Source organism: Protomyctophum bolini (genome assembly GCF_963924005.1).
Source record: "Protomyctophum bolini genome assembly, chromosome: 9".
In the NCBI taxonomy this organism is placed as follows: domain Eukaryota; kingdom Metazoa; phylum Chordata; class Actinopteri; order Myctophiformes; family Myctophidae; genus Protomyctophum; species Protomyctophum bolini.
The window spans coordinates 7663654-7686304 of record NC_137870.1 but is presented as its reverse complement, the minus strand read 5'-3'; the positions used below and the strand labels follow the sequence as shown (position 1 = coordinate 7686304).

General features: G+C 43.8%; 2 protein-coding genes across 3 annotated transcripts in view; both read right to left on the bottom strand.

Moving 5' to 3' along the window:
* ints4 (integrator complex subunit 4) overlaps positions 1 to 13363 on the bottom strand; it is a 37835-nt gene extending 24472 nt beyond the window's left edge. For both annotated transcript variants that reach the window (XM_080772173.1, XM_080772174.1), the window contains exons 1-13: positions 13215 to 13363; positions 11227 to 11424; positions 10548 to 10668; positions 9090 to 9196; positions 7671 to 7776; positions 6848 to 6933; positions 6239 to 6289; positions 4364 to 4452; positions 3449 to 3569; positions 3101 to 3172; positions 2225 to 2399; positions 1403 to 1608; positions 587 to 729 (exon numbers count right to left, since the gene is read on the bottom strand). In XM_080772173.1, the coding sequence (XP_080628299.1) occupies positions 587 to 729; positions 1403 to 1608; positions 2225 to 2399; positions 3101 to 3172; positions 3449 to 3569; positions 4364 to 4452; positions 6239 to 6289; positions 6848 to 6933; positions 7671 to 7776; positions 9090 to 9196; positions 10548 to 10668; positions 11227 to 11424; positions 13215 to 13268 (1529 nt within the window). In that variant the 5' untranslated portion in view covers positions 13269 to 13363. The remainder of the gene's footprint in view (positions 1 to 586; positions 730 to 1402; positions 1609 to 2224; positions 2400 to 3100; positions 3173 to 3448; positions 3570 to 4363; positions 4453 to 6238; positions 6290 to 6847; positions 6934 to 7670; positions 7777 to 9089; positions 9197 to 10547; positions 10669 to 11226; positions 11425 to 13214) is intronic.
* Positions 13364 to 14108: 745 nt separating this feature from the next.
* kctd14 (potassium channel tetramerization domain containing 14) lies at positions 14109 to 21985 on the bottom strand. The gene is made up of 4 exons (XM_080771690.1): positions 21845 to 21985; positions 18334 to 18558; positions 16950 to 17084; positions 14109 to 15791 (listed from the first exon to the last, which is right to left on the bottom strand). Exons 1-4 carry the CDS (start codon positions 21896 to 21898, stop codon positions 15471 to 15473), a joined length of 735 nt encoding a protein of 244 aa, XP_080627816.1. The 5' UTR covers positions 21899 to 21985; the 3' UTR covers positions 14109 to 15470.
* Between the last annotated feature and the right edge of the window lie 666 nt (positions 21986 to 22651).

The window sequence follows — 22651 nt, the reverse complement described above, 5'->3', positions numbered from 1 at the left end:
CATCTTTCTAGATCCGTTTGGGCCCAGCTGGCCATTGGCTGGCCCAGACAACGAGGCGGGACTTCCCCCCCCCTTCTTCTTCGTCTGTAACGGTAACCACGCCCCTCAGAACCTACTCGACTTTATGGTCATTTTTTAAATAAATGGGACCATAATTTTCCAAAAAGAATATTATGACATGAGAAATGAGACTTTAAACTAGTGACTGGAAGCAGAAAGTATTCATGACCATGTTTATTACGGTAATACAGTCTAGGTGAAGTTGGGCACAAATACATGGACCTCTATTGGAGATATGGTTTTTTTTTTGGGCCCAATGACAGCGCCACAACAGGCCATTATATGAACTTTCAGGAAGTCCCGATTTCCTTAGTGGCTTCACGAAATATCTGTCTGACTGCCCCCCTGCTCTAAACACTAGCGACCTAGTCCTGATTGGCTGCCTTCACACACAAACACACACACACACACACACACACACACACACACACACACAGGTGTCAACAGCACACACTCTCTTCCAGACAGAGTTGCGGTCGGTGGGGTACTTACTTCCAGACAGAGTTGCGGTCGGTGGGGTACTTACTTCCAGACAGAGTTGCGGTCGGTGGGGTACTTGGTGAGGTTTTTGAGCAGCTCCAGCAGGGCCAGCTGGATGCACTCTTTAGTGGAGACGTTGGTGTAGCACAGGAGCTCATGGAGGGCCTCCCTGATGTCCCGGGACGAGTCCTGGAGATTACAGACACATGTTATTAACACAGGAGCTCATGGAGGGCCTCCCTGATGTCCCGGGACGAGTGACGAGTCCTGGAGTGTAGATACATTATTATTATTAACACAGTAAGTCGTTTAGAGCCTCTCTGCTGTCCTGAGACGAGTCCTGGAGAGAGACGATGCGTTCACACGGGCAGATGCAAAGATACAGTCTACCATTCATCGTCAATGGAAGCCGGCGACATGACGACGCAAAGACGCACCGATGCATGTAGCTGCTCCAAAAATGACAATGAAAGGTAGACTGAATCTTTGCGTCTGCCCGTGTGAACGCAACATACTGTAGGACTCACTGTAGGACTCACTGTTAGGGCAATTAAACGACAATCGGTCAGTGTGTGTGTGTGTGTGTGTGTGTGTGTGTGTGTGCGCGTGTGTGTACCTCCAACACAGCCAGCACTGTATCCGGTTGGTCCTCTCTCAATGTGTGTGTAAGAGTGCGTGTGTGCGTGCTCCACACATACATTGATGTGTGGAGATCTCCCTCAGTGTGTGTGTGTGTGTGTGTGTGTGTGTGTTCTCTTACCTCCAACACAGCCAGGACAGTGTCCAGTTGGTCTACTCATAGAGTGATGTGTGTGGAGATCTCCTTCAGAGTGTGTGTGTGTGTGTGTGTGTGTGGTCTTACCTCCAACACAGCCAGGACAGTGTCCAGTTGGTCTTCTCGTAGAGTGATGTTTGTGGAGATCTCCCTCAGAGCGTGGATGGACTGCAGACGGACCTCCTCTATCTCGTCGTTGAACATGTCCACCAGGAAGTCCAGGCATTTCTCGGCGAAGCCGGCCGACGAGCACGCCAGCAGGCACAGGGCTTCTACGGCCGCGATGCGAACCTCTACACAACAAAACACATGAAGTCAGCAGGCACAGGGCCTCTACGGCCGCGATGCGGACCTCTACACAACAAAACACATGAAGTCAGCAGGCACAGGGCCTCTACGGCCACGATGTGGACCTCTACACAAGGGGAAATTATAATCCCCTCCCTCTTGAAATCGCTCAGACAGGAGACAATGTCAGACTGAAGCTTCAAGAAAGCTACAGTCTGATAATCAGGCTAGGATAATTATGTTAGTAGACACCCTTACAAACGCATTGGTGAAGAACATTCTTGGTAAGAAATGTATTCCCATTATTCCGATAATATTCCCTGACTATATGAACAGGCCTTTAGACAAACACATATCTCACCATACACCTAAAACTGGACTATAAACAGGCCTTAAGACAAAACATATCGTACCATACACCTAGAACTGGACTATAAACAGGCCTTAAGACAAAACATATCGTACCATACACCTAAAACTGGACTATAAACAGGCCTTAAGACAAAACATATCGTACCGTACATCTAAAACTGGACTATAAACAGGCCTTAAGACAAAACATATCGTACCGTACATCTAAAACTGGACTATCAACGGGCCTTAAGACAAAACATATCGTACCGTACATCTCGTCCTCCAGGCCGTGGACGAAGGCTCCGCAGGCTCCCGAGGCCATCAGGTTAACGTTGTTGGTGTCGACCCTCTCCTTGGGCGCGTCGTCGGCCCACTTCCTGCCCGACGAGAACTCTCCCGACGTGTACAGCTCCTTGGCTCGCTCGTGGGCCGTGCGCTTCCTCTGTGGAGAGAGTCACGTGATTCAGAAACAACCAATGAAACGCTTGTGGGCCGTGCGCTTCCTCTGTGGAGAGTCACGTGATTCAGAAACAACCAATGAAACGCTCGTGGGCCGTGCGCTTCCTCTGTGGAGAGAGTCACGTGATTCAGAAACAACCAATGAAACGCTCGTGGGCCGTGCGCTTCCTCTGTGGAGAGTCACGTGATTCATGAACAACCAATGAACGGTCCGGGTGGAGACGTTTAACTCATAGAATCCCGTTGACGTTATTGACGTAATTAATCGCAAAATCCAGCACAACCGTTGATGTTATTGACGTGTACGCTACGCTACGCTACGCTACGATACTTTATTCTGAGATGGTCACACTGAAATGTGTCTTGTGCCCAGCGGCCTTGTATGTAAATATCACATTTGACAAAACAAAATAATTACATACATAAAAACATGAATTGTCCACAGCTGAGTCTAATCCTGCACGCCAAACTCCTGATTAAGCCTCAAAGTCGACTGATGGACAAAAGACCTCTTCAGTCTGACCTTATTGTTGCTGGGACACCATGTCTCCTTCCTGAAGGTAGCAACATAAGTATTCTCCATACAACACATGGATAGTGTTTGAGAGGTGATGCTAACCTTAGGATGCTGCTATCATACGTTATCACGTGTGTGCGTGCGTACGTGCGTGTGTGTGTACTCACTCTGAGGTCAGACATCAGCTTCTTGTCCAGGGTCTGCTCCAGGAAATGAGGACTAACTTGCGTCATGGAGCCCTGCGCACACACACACACACACACGCATGCATGCACACACACACACACACACGCACACACCCCTTGGTTTAACCTTTTCTTTTTTTTTATCAAGTATAGACAAATCTGTGGAGCGGTTCCCTGTAGGCCAGGTGTAGGCAATCAATGCTGAGGTGTCAAGCTGCACTTAATGGACACCCCTCCATGGATTTGTCTATAGCTGTACCAGTCCAGTAAGAGTGTGCGTGCATGTGTACGTGCGTGTGTGCATGCGTGCGTGTTCCACGGTCTCCTCACCAGAGTCTTGGCCGCCTGCACTCGGACCATCCAGGAGCCGTCACTGACCATGTGACTGATCTTCGCAAAAGAGTCGTCCACCATACGGATCTCCTCATTGGACGATGGGATGGGTACGATGCTGATTGGACAGGGCATAACAACGAGGCACCAATCAGCATGAAACAGAAATGTGGTTTTTCATTAAGAGATGTTTTGTCTGTCAAAACAACCTCTGTTTTATGAACCTGTGGAACTTTTATACTTCCCGTTTTCTTTTAATGTTCTATATTTCTTTATTGTCTTGGTAGTCACTTATTGTAGTGGTTACAATCCATCTTTAATGTTTCTTTTGCACCGTTCTCTTATGGTTTTGGGCAAACCACTCGTTGTTGTGCCATTACAAATAAAACTGCTCAGATGTCACTATTCACTAGTCACTAGTCACTTAGGCAGCCGTGGCCGAACGGTTTGCGGAGCGGTCTTGATATCGGAAGGTCGCTAGTTCGTATCCCCGGACAGGCACGTTAGAATGACCACCGCTGAAGTGCCCTTGGACAAGGCATTGAACCTCTCTACCATGAAATGTTCTATGAGCAGGGCCTGGCTGTAAACAAGTTCTTGAGCTTAGTCCAGTTACCCTGGGTAAACATAGTACCTTTCCTTTCCTTTTACTAATAATATAATAATAATAATAATAAAACTTTATTTGTATAGCACCTTTCATGACATGAAATGCAGCTCAAAGTGCTTTACAGAGCAATGGAGAAAAAGAAAAGAAAAGCAAGGCAACGCCATTAAAAAACAAGCAGTAATGCAATACAGTGAGGACATGAATAACAAAAAAATAAAAGATCAATTAAAAGCAATGTTGTAGAAGTGGGTCTTGAGCTGTGCTTTACAAATGTCTACAGAGGCTGTCACTAGTCGACTTACCTTTCTGGGTAGAGTTGGCTGAGCACCCACACCATCTGTACTGCTGCGGAACGCACCTGTTCATAGTCATCCTTCAGTAGCCTGCAGGCCTGCGCGGACACACGCACACGCGCACACATTATATTAATGTGTTACCGTTCTCATTTAAAAACCTTGTTCAAACTTTAGCTCAGCTGGTAGCTACTAGCTCGGTATAGGGCAGCTGAATCAGAAATTCAGGCCAGGAATAAATCTGGGTCGGGAAGTGATTGGTCATCACTCGCCCAACACCGCTGACGTGCCCTTGAGCAAGGCACTGAACCCCCAACTGCTCCAGTGGAGCTGCTTAGTGGCCAACAGTATAAGTGCTGGTACTGCGGTCAGCTCCCAGGTTTTAATGTGTGTGTCTGTCTTTGCAGGGCGTTGCGGAAAATGAGCACTTTGTGCTCAGCTACTACCCTGGGTAAATAAAGGATAAAGTATGTAATTAAGTATATGTAAGTATAGAGCAGTGTGTATGTGAAGGAGTGAACTACAGTTAGAGCAGTGTGTGTGTGTGTGTGTGTGTGTGTGTGTGTGTGTGTGTGTGTGTGTGTGTGTGAAGGAGTGAACTACAGTTAGAGCAGTGTGTATGTGAAGGAGTGAACTACAGTTAGAGCAGTGTGTATGTGAAGGAGTGAACTACAGTTAGAGCAGTGTGTATGTGAAGGAGTGAACTACAGTTAGAGCAGTGTGTATGTGAAGGAGTGAACTACAAGTATAGAGCAGTGTGTATGTGAAGGAGTGAACTACAGTTAGAGCAGTGTGTATGTGTGAAGGAGTGAACTACAGTTAGAGCAGTGTGTATGTGAAGGAGTGAACTACAGTTAGAGCAGTGTGTGTGTGTGAAGGAGTGAACTACAAGTATAGAGCAGTGTGTATGTGAAGGAGTGAACTACAAGTATAGAGCAGTGTGTATGTGAAGGAGTGAACTACAAGTATAGAGCAGTGTGTATGTGAAGGAGTGAACTACAGTTAGAGCAGTGTGTATGTGAAGGAGTGAACTACAAGTATAGAGCAGTGTGTATGTGAAGGAGTGAACTACAGTTAGAGCAGTGTGTATGTGAAGGAGTGAACTACAAGTATAGAGCAGTGTGTATGTGAAGGAGTGAACTACAAGTATAGAGCAGTGTGTATGTGAAGGAGTGAACTACAAGTATAGAGCAGTGTGTATGTGAAGGAGTGAACTACAGTTAGAGCAGTGTGTATGTGAAGGAGTGAACTACAAGTATAGAGCAGTGTGTATGTGAAGGAGTGAACTACAAGTATAGAGCAGTGTGTATGTGAAGGAGTGAACTACAGTTAGAGCAGTGTGTATGTGAAGCAGTGAACTACAAGTATAGAGCAGTGTCTATGTGAAGGAGTGAACTACAGTTAGAGCAGTGTGTATGTGAAGGAGTGAACTACAGTTAGAGCAGTGTGTATGTGAAGGAGTGAACTACAGTTAGAGCAGTGTGTGTGTGTGTGTGTGTGTGTGTGTGTGTGTGTGTGTGTGTGTGTGTGTGTGTGTGTGAACTACAGTTAGAGCAGTGTGTGTGTGTGTGTGTGTGTGTGTGTGTGTGTGTGTGTGTGTGAAGGAGTGAACTACAGTTAGAGCAGTGTGTGTGTGTGTGTGTGTGTGTGTGTGTGTGTGAAGGAGTGAACTACAGTTAGAGCAGTGTGTGTGTGTGTGTGAAGGAGTGAACTACAGTTAGAGCAGTGTGTGTGTGTGAAGGAGTGAACTACAGTTAGAGCAGTGTGTGTGTGAAGGAGTGAACTACAGTTAGAGCAGTGTGTGTGTGTGTGTGTGTGTGTGTGTGTGTGTGTGAAGGAGTGAACTACAGTTAGAGCAGTGTGTATGTGAAAGACTACAGTTACCTGCTCATAGACGATCTGACTGATCTTCATTCCTCTCTCGTGCACCTGGAGCTGAGAACAACAACAGAAATCAACAGTAATCAGCTTTCGATTTAGACTTCCATTATTCCTGTAGTTTCATCTTTTGGACGCTGCCATGATCCATATGGAGAAACTTCCATAACTTCAGTGGTAAATTCAATTCATGCTACTTTTAAGTCAGAATAGCATAGGGAAAATAGAATCCAGCACAACAGACTTATAGTTGCGCATGGTGTTGCGTGCAACAAATGGGAGATATACAAGCTCACAGCACTCGTGACATGCTGTGAGCTTGCAGATCTGCTATTTACTGTCTGCGCAGCAGTGCACACGAGTCACGCCACCGGCACACCAACACTTCAGTATCGCAGTGTCGGGTTACATTACATTCAGCAGCGTGTGGTGCATTCTGAGCAGCTGATAGATGTAAATATTATTTGAGTGTGAAAGGAAGCTTGGTAGTTTGGACTTTGGCGAGATCTCTTGACTAGTAGCAAGTAGCTGCGTTTTGCAGATGCGTATTGCTTGCGTGCGTGCGTGCGTGCGTGCGTGCGTGCGTGCGTGCGTGCGTGCGTGCGTGCGTGTTACCATGGCTTTGATGGCTGCTGTGCGGACTCTGGGATCCTGGTCTCTGAAGTAGTCGCTGATGACACTCTGGACATCTCTCACCATGTCTGACAGAACAGAACACATTGTACAAACCCACGGTTCAAGAAAACAGAAAACTGAAGGGCAGACTTTCTTCCTTGGCCTACTGGGATTGTGCGTGCAATTAAAATTTCTAATCAAATGAGCTTTATTGGCATTGCCAAAGCAAGTGTCAAAATATATAACAGTTGACTATATACATTTGGAAGCATTTTGTGAACAGAGCTATGTCACATTGCATTTTCCTGAAAGACATATCAATGGTTCTCAAACTTTTTCATGTCAAGGACCCCCAGAATTATGTGTACCGCCATCTGAAATGATGTTGTTCCAGGGACCCCCCCAGAAGCAAAGATACGAGTTAAAAAATGTTTGCTGTGAAAAAATAATTATATTGAAAGATTTGCACCCCTTTTTTTCACGATTAAAAAGATCTACAAGCTCAGATCTGGTATTTTTCAACAGCTAATGTATAAAATAATGGTTAAAAGCTAAAAGGTGACACAGATGGGTTCCGGCTATTAAATGGGATAACTAACTCACCAGCGGACGTGCCCGGTGGTCTTTCAGTGATGTAACTAACTCATCAGGTAACTAACTCACCAGGTGGTCTCTCAGTGATGTAACTAACTCACCAGGTAACTAACTCTCCAGGTAAATAACTCACCAGGTGTTCCCTCAGTGATGTAACTAACTCACCAGGTAACTAACTCTCCAGGTAACTAACTCACCAGGTGTTCCCTCAGTGATGTAACAAACTCACCAGAGGGTCCCTCGTTGTCTTTGGTCAGCGGTCTGTCCACGGTGCCCAGGAAGCCCAGGAGCTGCAGGCACTTGTTCCTCACCCCAAAGTAGGTGTCCGACAGGTGCTGAGAGAGAGAGACCCACATGAATACAGGTGCTGAGAGAGAGAGACCCACATGAATACAGGTGCTGAGAGGGAGAGAGACCCCCAATAAATTACAATGTAGGCATTTATCAGACGCTCTTAATCCAGAGCAATTTACAGTAAGTAAGAACAACACATGGTAATACATCATATACATAGAAATAGTCATCATGAATCATACATAAGCTAAGAACTTAACAGTGGAATATCTAAACTATGCATATACTATGCTACGTCTCTACATAAAATTATATCTAAATTACATAATTTTGTCTTTGCATACGCCTGTAAGGTCGTCGTGGCTACGGAAAGTGCTACGGCAAGTGCTATGGGCTAAGATGGAGTCTGACGAGGTGGGTTTTCAGACGACGGCGGAAGATCGGGAGTGAACCTGCAGTTCTGATTGCAATGGGAAGTGCATTCCATCATTTTGGAGCCCGAAGGGAGAAGAGTTTGGGACGTGTGGAGCTTTAAGTGTTTTTAGTGAAGGTACTTCCAGCTTCCCTGTGTTGGCTGGGTGCTGAGAGAGACCCAGAATAATAAATACAGGTGAATAAAAGATAATAAAATAAATACAGTGGATTTTTACAGCGGTGTGAAGAAATAATAACGATCGACTAGTCTTACTCTCTCTATAGTTGTACTGTAGCTCAGATGTTTATTTAACCTTTAACGAGTAAAACACATTGAGACCGAGTCTCTTTTATAAGTGGGAACTGGCCAAGAGGCAGAAATGAAATTACACTTCAATACTACATCGTACATCATGTCACATTTTGGAACAGCAAATAAAAACATCCATGATAAACCTCAAAGTACCTATGAAATAAATACAACAAATCACCAAAGTGCAAATCTTTTAGTAGCAGGGCAAAATACACAATGTACAAAATATAAACAGATATGATGATAAATATATACTAAGGCATGAACATACAGTAGGCTAGTACAGTACATATCCAAGCATGTGCAGGTGTTGGACTGTACATCTAAGATGATCCTTTTGAAACCTCTCAAAGGAACTTTCAAAGCCAATTTTAGTGTGGACTGTAGGTCGTTCCACGACCAGGGGCCAAAGAAAAAGCGAAACACTTTTACCCGCCTCAGATTTGAATGCTGGTATTACACACTGTAGACAAGCATTTGACCTGAGGTTTAGACCATTTTGGACCAAGTCAAGTTATGGATGCCTTTATGAATGGCTTTATAAAGAGACCAGTGGCCAGTTTTTTTGCGAGCTGAACAAGCAACACAAGAAATTGTGTCCAAAAAGTGCGTGCGTGCGTGCCCTACCTTACAGGCCACCTCTATCAGCCTCTGCCTGATGACAGGGCTGTCTGGGAGCTGGGAGCCGATGGCCAACAGAGTGTCCAGGAGCTGGGCCAGGACCTGGTGGGACTCTGGGGACAGAAAGGACCAGGGGTCATGGCCATGGAGATGACATGGCGACTCTATGGCCATCAGAGCCATAGAGTATCTTAAACCCCAGGGGGGTCCAAGAGGGAAAATCAAAAATATCGGAGTTGGAACCTGAGACCATGACCAGCCCCATTTACCCGCTGAGAGCTGTTCACGAGGTGGACAGCCGCTGCCCTTGCCGGCGGGGGATTGGGGCTTAAGAGGTAAGACAGAGTTACGACAGCCCCGTTCACTTCACGGGGCCAGTCCAATGGCGGCTCCTCTACTTCTACATAGACTTCTTCTATTGGCGAAGAGCTTTGCGAAGAGTGACAATGTCCTGGACCAGAAGTTGGCAGAATGCAGTGGACTCGGACAACAGCCCAGCTTTAATGATCTTAAATCCCTTTATTTTAGATAATTTTTTTAGTAATAGTACACCATAAAAACATTACAGAGACTTTAGTTGTCACTGTACAATACTTTAAAACAGTTGTCATGTTGCATACATGCCTAAAATTGGTGATATTTGCGCCACCCTCGTTGAAAACCATGTATTTCAAACTCCAGCTTGTCACTCTCCAGAGCTGCATGGACACTACAGCGCTCGAGTGCTCAGTTTTCTGTCCGGATCTGTTCCATTATTTTGTTAGTTTCGTTGAACTATAACCAGTAAGACGCCCTGAGGGCGAGAAGCGACCTCGCCCTTGGGTGACGGCAGACTGATGGGCGAGCGCTGGCGCTTTGGCACGGGGGGGTGGGGGTCAGATCAACATATGGAATGAATTCTGTACTGGCCATATATGGAGCGTGTCTTGTGTGTACAGGGTTTGATGAGGTCAGATCAACACATGGAACGAATTCTGTACTGGCCATATATGGAGCGTGTCTTGAGTGTATGAGCTCAGATCAACATATCGAATGTCAGAACAGGTTAGCTCCATATATGGAGATCTAAGGGTTTGAGGTCAGATGTAGAGTTGCTGGCCGGCTCCATATATGCAGATCTAGGTGATGATCCAGTCGTCTCCCTGGTTATCCAGGGTTAGATGAGGTCAGTGTCGTGATCTTCATATATGGAGATGACCATATATGGAGGCATGACATGTCACGAGGCGTGATGTCACGAGGCGTGACCATAATATGGAGGCGTGATGTCACGAGGCGTGACAATATATGGAGGCTTGATGTCACAAGGTGTGACCATATATGGAGGCGTGACTAACAGGAGATGCAGGTTTTCATCGTCGCAATAACCTTGCTGTGTGTGTGTGTGTGTGTGTGTGTGTGTGTGTGTGTGTGTGTGTGTGTGTGTGTGTGTGTGTGTGTGTGTGTGTGCGCGCGTGTACGTACTCTCATTGCTGAGGGTGTTGTTGACGACATCATCGACGATGCAGTCAGGGTTGAAGCCCGGCGTCTTAGACAGCCGACCCAGCAGGGCGGCGATCTTCAGACGCACAGAGCTGTCTGGCTCCTGATAAGACAGGAAGAGAGAGAGAGACAGATAGTTACATCAGTTACATCACACACACACACACACACACACACACACACACACACCCCCGATTGCCTTATTGGTGAGATATTGTATGTTCTGTGATCTAGATGAAATTGAAAACGAAGTTCACTTTTTGCTTTACTGCTCTAAATACGAATAAGATGTCTTCTATGTGTGGGGATTTCCTAGATTTAAATGGAGATATGTTTTGCCAAAGGGACTTTCGTTGTAGCAGATTGTATTTGTCAATGTTGGGAAAGGAGACAGAGTACTCTGTATACATCTGAGGTGTAATATAATGAATTATGTAATGTAAACATGCTGTAAAATGCATAAATGATGTAATGTAAAACATGCTGTAATTGCAAATGTGAAATGGTGTCTTATAAACCCATGAGGGTTGGGCACAAGGTGTGCATGACACGAAAATAAATAAACAATCAATCAAAAATCAATCAATCAAATTGGCCCGGCCTGCACCCACTGCAGAGGTGCGTGTAACTAAATAGGTATGCTCTTAAAGCGACAGCGTACCTTGTAGTAGTGCTCGAGCAGCACGCGCACCACGCTCTCGATGCTCTCTGGCTCAACGGGCTTGCGTGCGAACAGCAGCAGGCACTGCAGGGCGTCCGTGGAGGTGGCGGCCTTGCAGAGGTCCACGTGCAGCGCCGCGGACTTACTGGGCTTGGACAGGCGGAGCTTCTTGGACGGAGCCTCCTCGCCGTGGGGGATCTGTGTGTGGCGGGGGGAGGGGAATCAGAGGTTGGAGGAAGAGGTTATAGCGCTGCACGATTAGCCCATTCAGGAGGACTGAGACCAGATTCTACAAATGTCTTCCAAATCCTGACAGTTTTCTGAAAAACCCCATGTTTTCTATATCGGTGGTTCTTAATCCATTTCATGTGAAGGACCCTAAAAATATTTATATATGTAATTGGCCGCCAAGGCGCCAACCCCCCATCTGAAAATACATTGTTCCAGGAGCAAAGATTTGAGTTAAAAACGTTCGCTCTGAAAGAGGTATATTCAAAGATTAGCGCCACATTTTAAAGATTTTTCAATAGCACACTGTACAGTACAGTACGGCTGCAGTGGCTCAGGGGTAGAGTGGCCGGATATGGTGGAATATGACATCAGGGCACCCATTCAGGGCGGGAACCCCTTTTGGTGTTTGAAGCTTCAAACAAACTCAAAGATTCATTTCAAACTCACATCTTTGAATATATATTCTTTCAGAGCGAACGTTTTTAACTCAAATCTTTGCTTCTGTGGGGGTCCCTGGAACAACATATTTTGAGATTGGGGTCCGGGGGCATTTACATATCATTCTGGGGGTCCTCGACATGAAAATGTTTGAGAACCACTGATATAGAAACATGAGGTTTTTCAGAAAACTGTCAAGATTTAGGGAGGTGCATACTTAGTTTAGACTAGTCATTGGTTAGACATGGGTTAAGGTTAGGTTTAGGTGTGCTGCCCCGTGGGAGGTTAGGTTTAGGGTGAGGGTTTGAAATGGGTTGTAGTTGTAGGACTAATGACTGGTCTAAACAATGACTAGTCTAAACCAAAAACTGTCTAAACTAAGTACTGCACCCGATTTAGGAGACATTTGTAGAATCGTCTGATTCTTCAGGTCTAAATAGGTTATAATAATAGTAACTTTATGTAATACTAACCGTGAAGTTCTGTCCCTCAAATAAATGTCACGGTTTGGATCTCTACCTCTCTATTTCTCTCTATTTCTCTAATGCATGTCAAACCGGGGGTGCTTGAAATTAAAGAGCCGTAAAAAGCTTCTCTTATGGGGGGTCCGCGGGCCAATTAGTGTCAATTTGGGGGTCCTTGACATGAAAAGGTTTGGGAACCACTGGTCTTGTCAGCCACAGTGACATTGCACAACAGGCAGTCCAGGGACTCTCGGTTGAAAACAAGCACCAATACGGCAATGTAGTTATACTCTCATTACTCTGTTACTTATAAGTTACAAGTAGAAGTCCTGTCTGTGTATGCAAAAGTATCAGCGTCAGAAATGCTAAATATAGGTACTTATAACGTACCAAAAGTACTCATTGTGCAGAATGTCCCATTTCATTAGTTCAACTTTCCTACATCAACAAGTTTACACAATTAGAGAATGTGTAACATATGTGTTATGTATGTTGCCTGTTATCTGACACTCCTAATGGTGCCAACATCAACACAGCATCATGGAACTGTGGACAAAATCTCACAACCATATCAACAACAAAATATTCTTTAGTTTTGGGTCTGAGGGGCTAAATGTCAATGTCAATATCAAATGGTGGTCCGTGGCTCAAATGCCGAATAAATAATGGATCTTGATGTGAAAAGGGTTGAAAACCACACTGTAATAGGCATATCCTAAGATTTAGACACTCGAGGTATTTTTCGATTCTGACGTCTGCTAGTCTAAATCTTAGGCTAGACAGTATATTGTTGTCAGACGTTTAAATAAATACATTCTGTGAACTAAAGAGATTAAAACTACATCATTTACTCACCGTAACAGTTTTGGAGAACTCCTCATAAACTCTCCTCTTCAGATGTGCAGCCATTATTAATGAAATGTTGTGTAACCATAGACATATAACTTATATGGTGTAAAAGGCTAGCTGGCTGCTAGCTGGCTGCTAGCCTACGAAGCTAGCAATGAGCTAGTACAGTGTTTGTCCCCCCTGGCTTCCCGTAGAGGTACGAAACGCGATTGTTCCAGTCTGTTTCCCAACCACTGGGTCTGGACCCATTTATGGGTGGTGGACACATTTTTATGGGTCCCTTAAATATTATATATATTTTTTTGTTTTCTTCATTTCGTTTTTAAATTAATATAATTTCAAAACATTAAAAAAAAAATATATATATATAGTTTTCAAATTAAATGATTTTTCTGTGTAATTTCTTGAATATTAGAAAACAGCCGATCTACAAGCTAGTGCTACGAGCAAGTGTAGCAAGTGTAGTGCTTTATGGTGTCGTCCACTCACAGTTAACAGTTTTTGTATTGAGCTGTGCTTGAAATGTACTGTAATTCTGCAAACTGTTAATAAATACTTCAATCAAAAAAGCTGATGTGTTTGTTGTGACTGACTTGTAATGGACACAGAAAACCTGCTGTTCAGGCGCCATCTAGTGCCCATCAGAAGACTCTACATGTGTGTAGATGTCCCTAAATTCTTAACATAGCATTAAAATAAACACACACACACACACACACACACACACACACACACACACACAGCTATAGAATTGCGCCAAAATGTTTATATACATTTTTAAACAAAAACAACAGCTTTGAAAAATAATTTTATACAAAACTTTAGTGACCTCTTCTGTCTATCTCTCGTATTTTAAAATCATAGACCTTGTAAGGCCACTTAATTACAACAATGGTTTTCATTATTTGAAAAGTAAGGATGATCCATTATGACTTATGAGCCCTTCGATAATTCATTCAATAACACAGAGGTTTTCAACCCTTTTCATTAAGGTCCATTATTTATTGGGAAATAAAAAGTAATTCAAAACGAAATGTAGTAAACAACTAATAAGGGACCTACAGTATATGTTTCTTCAACTGCTTTTTCATCTGGGCGATCACCACCAGATACCAATATGAGCTTATGGGACTATTCATAATGGCCTTAGTCTATACAATGTAGGAATTTATAAGATGCTCTTAAGCCCTTCTGGGCGGGAACCCCTTTAGGTGTTTTAAGCATTATGTTATATTTCAGCTATTGAAAAATAACAGATCTACAAGCTCATAGCACGGCACCGAGTGCCACTTTAAAATGTTGGGCGCAAATCTTTGAATATATATTCTTTCTGAGCGAGCGTTTTTAACTCAAATCTTTGCTTCTGGGGTGGGTCCCTGGAACAACCTAATTCAGATGGGGGTCCGCAGCCAAATACAGATAGTTCTGGGGGTCCTTGACGTGAAAAAGGTTGAGCACCACTGACATAGAAACATACGGTTTTTAGAAAACTGTTCCAGAGAGACTTACAGTAAGCAAGAACAACACATGGTAATACATGAAATGCATAGAAATAGAAATCTGTGATCATAACTAAGTAAAGTAAGAACCTGTCATCCGTCTAACAGTAGAATATCTGTACGATGAAACTATGAGTATACAGAATGATATGTCTACATAATATGCTATCTATATTACAGATACAGTGCACTTCACACGGGTGTGATTTATTTTTCTTCATGTCTCGTAACATCTAAAAAGAAACCGGTCACAAGATGTATTTAACTTTTATCTGCCACATGACGTCCCACGTTGTTATTTAGTGCCATAAACAAACATTAAAAGTCCATAGACTTGGCTGTTAAAAGTGCTCTAAAAGGGACATTTTCACCGCTGGAAGAAACTGCAGTCACTCAATGTTAATAGTATTTGTAGTAGATAACAGTAGCACAATTTTAAATTTTCACCCTATGTCCAGAAAGTCTGTGTGTTTGACATGGGTTTGACTGCATTGCTGTATTCCTACAATGACCATAATGCTTTCGTGCACTTCCCTTCCTTGCGGAGAGGGGAAAGGGGGGGGGGGGGGGGGGGGGTGACTTGTAGTCCAGGTAGGAAGTAAGACGATATTTTCATGACAAACTTTGGTCATGAACATGGCGCCATGAACAAAATATCTAAAAAAAACACATATTACACACATAAAACCCCCAGGAAAGTGTTTCTCCTTGTGTCCTAAACATCATTAAACAAACTCTAAGTGAAATATAAGTGACTTTGTTATCACCACCAGGTGAATATGACCTTGTGGAAGTAGTCGTAGCTCTTGGCCAGAAAGCCCCGGTCCAGGACGTGAGGCAGGATGGACACCCGGTAGCCCCGGCTCTCGATGTCCATCTTTATGCAGTCCAGGAGGTCCAGGACGCTGGGGGGCCCCGCGGCCCCCTTCCAGGGGCCGAAGGTCACCACCGACTGCTTGTCGGCCTCCAGGCTGCCGATGGCGCTGTCGTACAGGGCCAGGTCCTCGTCGGTGCGCAGCACGCACACCAAGATGGTGGAGCGGCGAGCCGCGATGGCCTCGGCCCGCGCGATGCGGATCAGCACCTTATATGGAGAGGTTTGGAGAGGGAAAGGTGAGGAGGTAGTGGGACGATGAAGGCCTATTCATAGTCCAGTTTTAGGTGATAAGGTGACCACCGAAAACTACAACATGACGTCACGCTGCGGTGGTCAAAGCTCACACAAACACATCTCTGGAGTATGAATAGGCCTCGAGGCTTCTACTGGAAATGGAAACTGGGGCTTTTTGTGTTATCCTTTTATCATAACCTTTGACTGTACTATCTGTACTGTAAAAAAAAAAAACTGCTAATAAAGTATTCAATCAATCAAGAGGAGATGGTTAACCAGTGACAAAATAAATCCAATATCAGACAGAATTCAACCCTATGCTTATAAATACGTAGCATGTGGCTCGGCTCTAACACGACTGAGTATATTTGCAGTTTAATTAATTTCCAGCTATTCATTTTTGGAGAATGGGTGGGAATATTTTCTATTTCCCACCTTCTCAAATATTCTCTTGCCAATTTCCCCCCACACACTCATTGCAGCGACAGAGTTCACAGCTCTGTGCGGCATCCAACACTCGACCGCAGCCAATGATATTGGTTGGAGCGTCCAGCCAATGATATTGGTTGGAGCGTCCAGCCAATGATATTGGTTGGAGCGTCCAGCCATTGATATTGGTTGGAGCGTCCAGCCAAGCTGAATGCATCTTTAACTTTACCTGGCCAACCTACAGTACAGTAGTGTCCCATATGGAAATATCTGAATATTATACACTGAACTGTTCAACTCTGCCCTCTTGCAGTGTACACTACCTCAATGTTCTCCTTGTAGTGTGGGACTCTGGGTAATGTAGTACAATACTTCAACGACTGTATCCAGACAGTCGAGTCACGAAGATGCCAGATGCCGCGAGCGGCAGGAGTCTCTTCCGGGTTTTTAGACGCACAGGCCAGATTCCCGGAAAAGCTTGCCCCAGCGGCATTCTGCCGCGTGGGTGGAGCTTCATTTCCATCCACCAGCTGTCTAAAAACCCAGAAGAGACGCCGGCAGACAGCTTCTTTTGGCCACGCATGGAAGTTCAGGTGTGCCCAGGCTGAGAGTTCTCCTTGTAGTGCGGGACTCTGGGTAATGTAGTACTCTACCTCAATGTTCTCCTTGTAGTGTGGGACTCTGGGTAATGTAGTGCACTACCTCAATGTTCTCCTTGTAGTGCGGTACTCTGGAGAGGAACTGCTGCCTGGACACCGTCTCTCCAAAGAGCTGGGGGGTCTCCTCCAACCGCTTCACCAGGGGGTATATGTCGTAGTGCATGGCCTCCCGGTGAACCTATGAACACACACGCATGACTTTCACATGTTACACAGGTGCGACATGTATCGTAATCACATTAGTGTCCCTGTAGATTTTTGACATTTCCAGAATATAGATGCTAGTTTCCATCAGTGCTGCACGATTCTTGCTCAAATGTGAATCTCGATATTTCCTCCACGAGAATTGAGATCGTGATTCTAAATTCTTCCATGAAAATATTCATTGTCTTTAGTCTGTGTAGTTGCTGAACATTACTACTTTAAAAATGTGTCACCTGGAGCCATAACTACTGTGACTTTAAACATACGACATCAAAGTGCTCGACTTAAACCTCTCTTAAAACTCTCTCTTGTAGCAAAAACATAACAGCTGAAATGAATTGGACAGCCAAACTAGTGCTGCACCATTCTTGCTCAAATTTAGAAATGAGATCGCATACAGTAGGTGTCTGAATCTAGATCTCGATATTTTTTCTATTAACTGTGCAGCACTAGTTTCCATGTGGTTAAATCGATGCTTTAGGTGAAATACCTGCTGATTTTACTTTGAGGTGTTAAGGTGGTTGCACACTAGGCGCGTTTTTCAGGAAAACCGACGGAATCCGAAAAACGCAGCAGTGTGCAGGGACCTTTAAACTGCATTATCTTGACTATAATGCAGTGAAAAGGAAATAGCAATACAAATGAAAATGCTATTCTGGGTCTCCAAGGCTGAAGCTAAAGAACAGCTTAACGTCAACGAAGTCCATGATCACACCAGAGGGAGTTCCACAAACCACGTTCAACCCAGATTCGGCTCAAACAAGGGGTTAAATTCGTTTCGCTCCTATGACACTAAAATGTGGAACGACCTACCAACAGCTGTTGAGAAATGTGAATCCCTAGACTCCTTCAAAACCGCTCTCATAGAGCACTCATGGGCGGCTGCAATTCGAAACTGGCCCCTGTAAAAAAGTTAAAGACCCATACACGTTTTTTTTCCTGTTTTTGTTTTTGTTTTGTTATTAACTGTATATATATATATATATATATGATGATTTATTTGTTTGCATAGAAGTGTATATTTGTATGTCTATAAATGTTCTGATGAATTGAAAATGGAGGACCCTGATGTAAACAAGTCTTAGTGCTTTGTCCGGTTATATCCTCGTAGCAGTTTTTGTATTGACCTGTGCTTTTGTTGAACAAACTGTACACATTCTACAATCTGTTAATACAATGTTCAATCAATCAATCAATCAGCTACTGACATGTACCGTACAAACCTCCAAGACATTAGCAGTGGGAAGGCGGTCCGTGCGCAGGAACTCCAAAATGGCCCCGAAGTGTGTCCCGTCCCGGTCGATGAAGTAGCGCCCCTCTCTGTCCGTGCGCAGTTTGGGCTGTCCGCTGAACACGCCGGCCAGCTTGGACTCGGGGTGTTTCCTCAAGGTGTTCAGAGACGTGCTGAAGAGGTGACCTCCGATGTTCAGCTGGACCACAGGAGATTGCTGCAGTAAAAAATAAATACAAATACAAATCTCACCCGTGTGAAGTGAGGGGCGCTCTTATCATCGTACATCATCCATTCATCGTCAATGGGAATGTCCAATTGTGTTGGACAAAAATAGCCGATGTGCTCGTCTACTGTATGATGTAAATTCTCCATTCATTGTCAATAGGAATTTAATGTTTGTGTAAGACACTATAGCTGAATATAGGAGGGGCTAGCGCCCCTCAAAAAAAAAAGGAAATCACACCCATGTGAAGTGAGGGGCGCTCTTATCATCAAACATCATCATACATCACATTCCATGCTCAACCAATCAAAACCTCACGAATGTCATTCCAGCCAATCACTTTTTACTTCAATATGTACTTATGCTCAGCCAATCAAATTATCGCTATGGGGTGATGATCAGCCAATCACAAGCCAATGTTTGTGTTCACACAAACCCGGAAAGTCTATATACTGTTAACTATCAAAAATAAATAAAAAACTTGCCATATGTTCTCTATTGTTCTTTTCTTTTACATGTTGTGTTGTGGTACTGTAGCCGGGTGGAAACTGTCCAGAAATCTGGTTGTCTGGCTCTTGAAGGTGGTTAAAAATAAAATATATTATATTTTTTAGGTGTATAGTATTTGCCTGTATTGGGAAATGAGTGTGCAGTTGCGCACAAAAAAAGGAAATTGATGACATATAGTCGTTTGATAACGTGTGGAGGTTGTCACGGGGGATACCAGGTCCTCCGGCTCCTGGTGAATGACGCCGGACTGTTATAAGGGAAATCTCAAGTTCAACTCATACTGTATAATTGCACGCAGCAATACAGACAAACAATGTTCTACTTAGTTGGATCCATAAAATCAAACATGCCACTGTCCAAATAAAATACATATAGCTATATAAGTAGTACCCACCCAGTATCTAGCACAGAATGGGCGTCATGTGTATAAGTAATCTACACATTGGTTTACTCAACCTGATAAAAGCACATTCGTCACTGCACCACAGAGTCAGCCAAGCCAAGCGTGCCTGCATGGTCAAACGGCAACACCCAGGGAGGCTGATGGCCTACTGTATACCATGCTATATATTATATAATATATATGAATGCCTGTACTGATCAAAGGGCTTGTTGTTATTGTACAAGGACTGTGGTATCAGAGAGACCAGGGTTGAAACGGTTCCGTTTTTTCCCCGCCTAAAATATTGTGTTTCCACTGAAAGTCCAATTGGTTATCCCACACGACACAGCTGATTTTGTGACAACCAAACGTTAACTTTATTTGAAGCCACTTTCAAGAGCCATGCAGGTCACCAGATTTCAGAACCTTGTCCACCCAGCTATACTCTACACGACAAATTTGTAAAATAAAAGGAGAAAAGAAAACAGAGAAAGTAGGGCGAGTTTACAAGCTCGGGAGGAGTGCCACAAACCAAAACTGTACTAGACCAACAGACAGACTGTTATTTAACTTCATTTAAGGATGAGTAATTAATCAGCTCCATCCATTTGTCACTTAAGTTCTCACATTTCACTGTAATTGTTCTGTCCCCTGTACCATGTCTATTTGTCCTTGTGTTGTATTTGTATATGTTTTTGTATGGATAGTTTTATAACCACTTTTAACAGACTACAGATGAACATTTGCTTCTGGTTAACTCTGTTCCATTTACATTTGTAAGTATACTGTTGAACTATTGTGGCCTACTGAGTGTTCTATAGGAGCCCTTTTGAGCACTTGCAGAAGATGAATGAGAAGGCCAGGCATGCCCTTATTTCTGTATCATTGTATTAAGGACTAAAGTTACCGAATTCATGCATGATCACTCCAGCAGTGCTAGTCATCCTGCCGAGCTGAAGCTCACACCAGCAGTTCTTTCCAGCAGACAGTGCCCGATCTTGATCCCTGCCTCTCTCTCTGGGAGACCAAGCTCATGTATGGGTTTGCGTAGCCTAGGCCTAGGGCCTCACTCACACCTAAGACACACATGTCCTGTGTCTTCTGTGTCTTATGGCCGCCTCAATGCCTCTCCAATCACATGGGAGTCACATGGTTTCATGACACAACCTTGTCTTCTGCCGTCCCGCCCCCCATGCAACAAGGTTGTGTCAGGACACACTTGTTGTGACAAGTGTATCCTGCGTGTGTCTTAGGTGTGAGTGAGGCCTATGCGTACGCATGTGCATGTATTGTACAAAACCGTGCGCGTGGTGTGTGCACATGCACACAGTGTTTAGTCTAATTACTGAGCAGGTGACCATTTCTAAAGGATGTCAACACAATGCCCCATTGATCACTATGGCCGTGCGCATGGTGTCTCACCAGACACAAGTCACAAGTCCAGAGTTCCCAATTCCCATGCAGTCATCACTATGCACAGAATATTGCAACAGTATATTTAACCCATTCTGACCGGGCACCCATTTTGGTGTTGGCATCATGTTATGCTTTAGCTATTGAAAAATAGCAGATCTACAAGCTCATATCGCGCCACCGAGTGGCGCGATACGAGCTTGTAGGTCTGCTATTTTTGAAAAATTCGAAGAACGACTGACATTTTTAGAATCTGATCTCAGGTCAGAATGGGTTAATCAGACCAGTGTGTGTCCAGTGGAAACCTTGTATGAATCTGATCTCAGGTCAGAATGGGTTAAACAATATGGAATATTACATGATGATGTGGCTCCAATCCACAACACTATGAAAGCGGTCTCTGCACCTCTTCCAACTATCCCATTGAGATAGAATGAGCACTTCTGCATTCCATTGTCAGTGCTTTTCAGTTTTCAACCAGTGGTAAAGGATGGAGAGTTGGTAACCAAATGGACTATTGGATCTTTAACTCTTAAACCAAATGGACCCTTGCTGGTCCATTATTTTACACTCTCAAGAGTCAAAGTATTGTTAAACATTACTCAATTTACAAGTCTATACAATTAGTGAATATAGAATTATTTTGATCAACGTTTGCCTGTTATCTCTCCTAATGATACCAACATCAATACAGCATGGAATTGTGGACAAAATCTTATCCAACGACAACAATATTCTTTAGTTTTGGGTCTGAGAGGCTGAGAGGCTAAATGTCATCAAATGACAGGTGGTCCGTGGCTCAAATGCTGAATGAATAATGGACCTTGATGTGAAAAGGGTTGAAAACCGAACCGCTCACTGACATTTCCTTGCCGTACGTGTCACAGGTGCACCTGTTCACATTTAAAACAACCCGACAATGTTTTGGTCTTATATCGGTAATTGTTTTAACTTGTATGTTCTTAATCTTACCGGTGAGGCAGGAGAAGACTGCTTCCCTGGTGCCCTGTAGTCTGGAAGACTCATGATGTCGTCTCTTGGGTGATGACGTTAATCAGTTGAGTTTATTTATGTGAAGTTTAGGAACAGATTGTTTAAAAGTTTAAAAGTAGTCACTCAGGTATGAAAGTGAGGGGGCGTGGTTTAACCCGGACGTGTTGTTGCTGTCCGAGCGGAATGGGCTGCTGTAGGCTGTAGGTGTCATGTCGTCATCATGCAGAGGCGGAGCTAAATCCTATTATCAATGTGACTAAAAATTCCATAAATGAAATAATAAATATACCGGTATGCTCTTATCAAGTAAGATCATGAATGCGCGAGTGAAACACAGGATTCTTAAATAGCTTCAGTTTTAAGACAAATGTAGACGTGGGTTAGGTTAATGCTCATTCAGATGAATCTGGCATTTATTAAGTAAAAATATGTAGGCCCTATGCATAGAGTATATATACTCTAAGGCCCTATGCACCAATATTTTGACTTGAAATAAATCCCAGAATGTAATTTATTTTCTTAGCAGTTCAGAACAGATTGCCATAGTATCACCTAGGCTAGGGTATAAAAATCACACCTGTGAAGTGAGGGGCGCTAATATATTAAAGTCTAACTCGTGATGTAAAACAAACTGTGTCAAAACAAACATTAAATTCTCTGTTGTTAATGGCATTTAATGTTTGAATTATAGGGACAAGCTGACGTAAATGTTCCCTTCATTGTCAATGGCGTTTCTAAAACAAACATTTGAACTAGAAACAGACATTAAACCTTTATATAGGATAA

What these genes read in the sequence shown, in the direction of transcription:
- kctd14 (XM_080771690.1), bottom strand. Translation starts at nt 21,898, where the DNA reads ATGAGTCTTCCAGACTACAGGGCACCAGGGAAGCAGTCTTCTCCTGCC. An exon ending in CCACTGCTAATGTCTTGGAG is followed by an intron (nt 17,085 to 18,333) that starts GTTTGTACGGTA and finishes GTGTGTTCATAG; the next exon opens with GTTCACCGGGAGGCCATGCA. An exon ending in ACTACAAGGAGAACATTGAG is followed by an intron (nt 15,792 to 16,949) that starts GTAGTGCACTAC and finishes TCTCCATATAAG; the next exon opens with GTGCTGATCCGCATCGCGCG.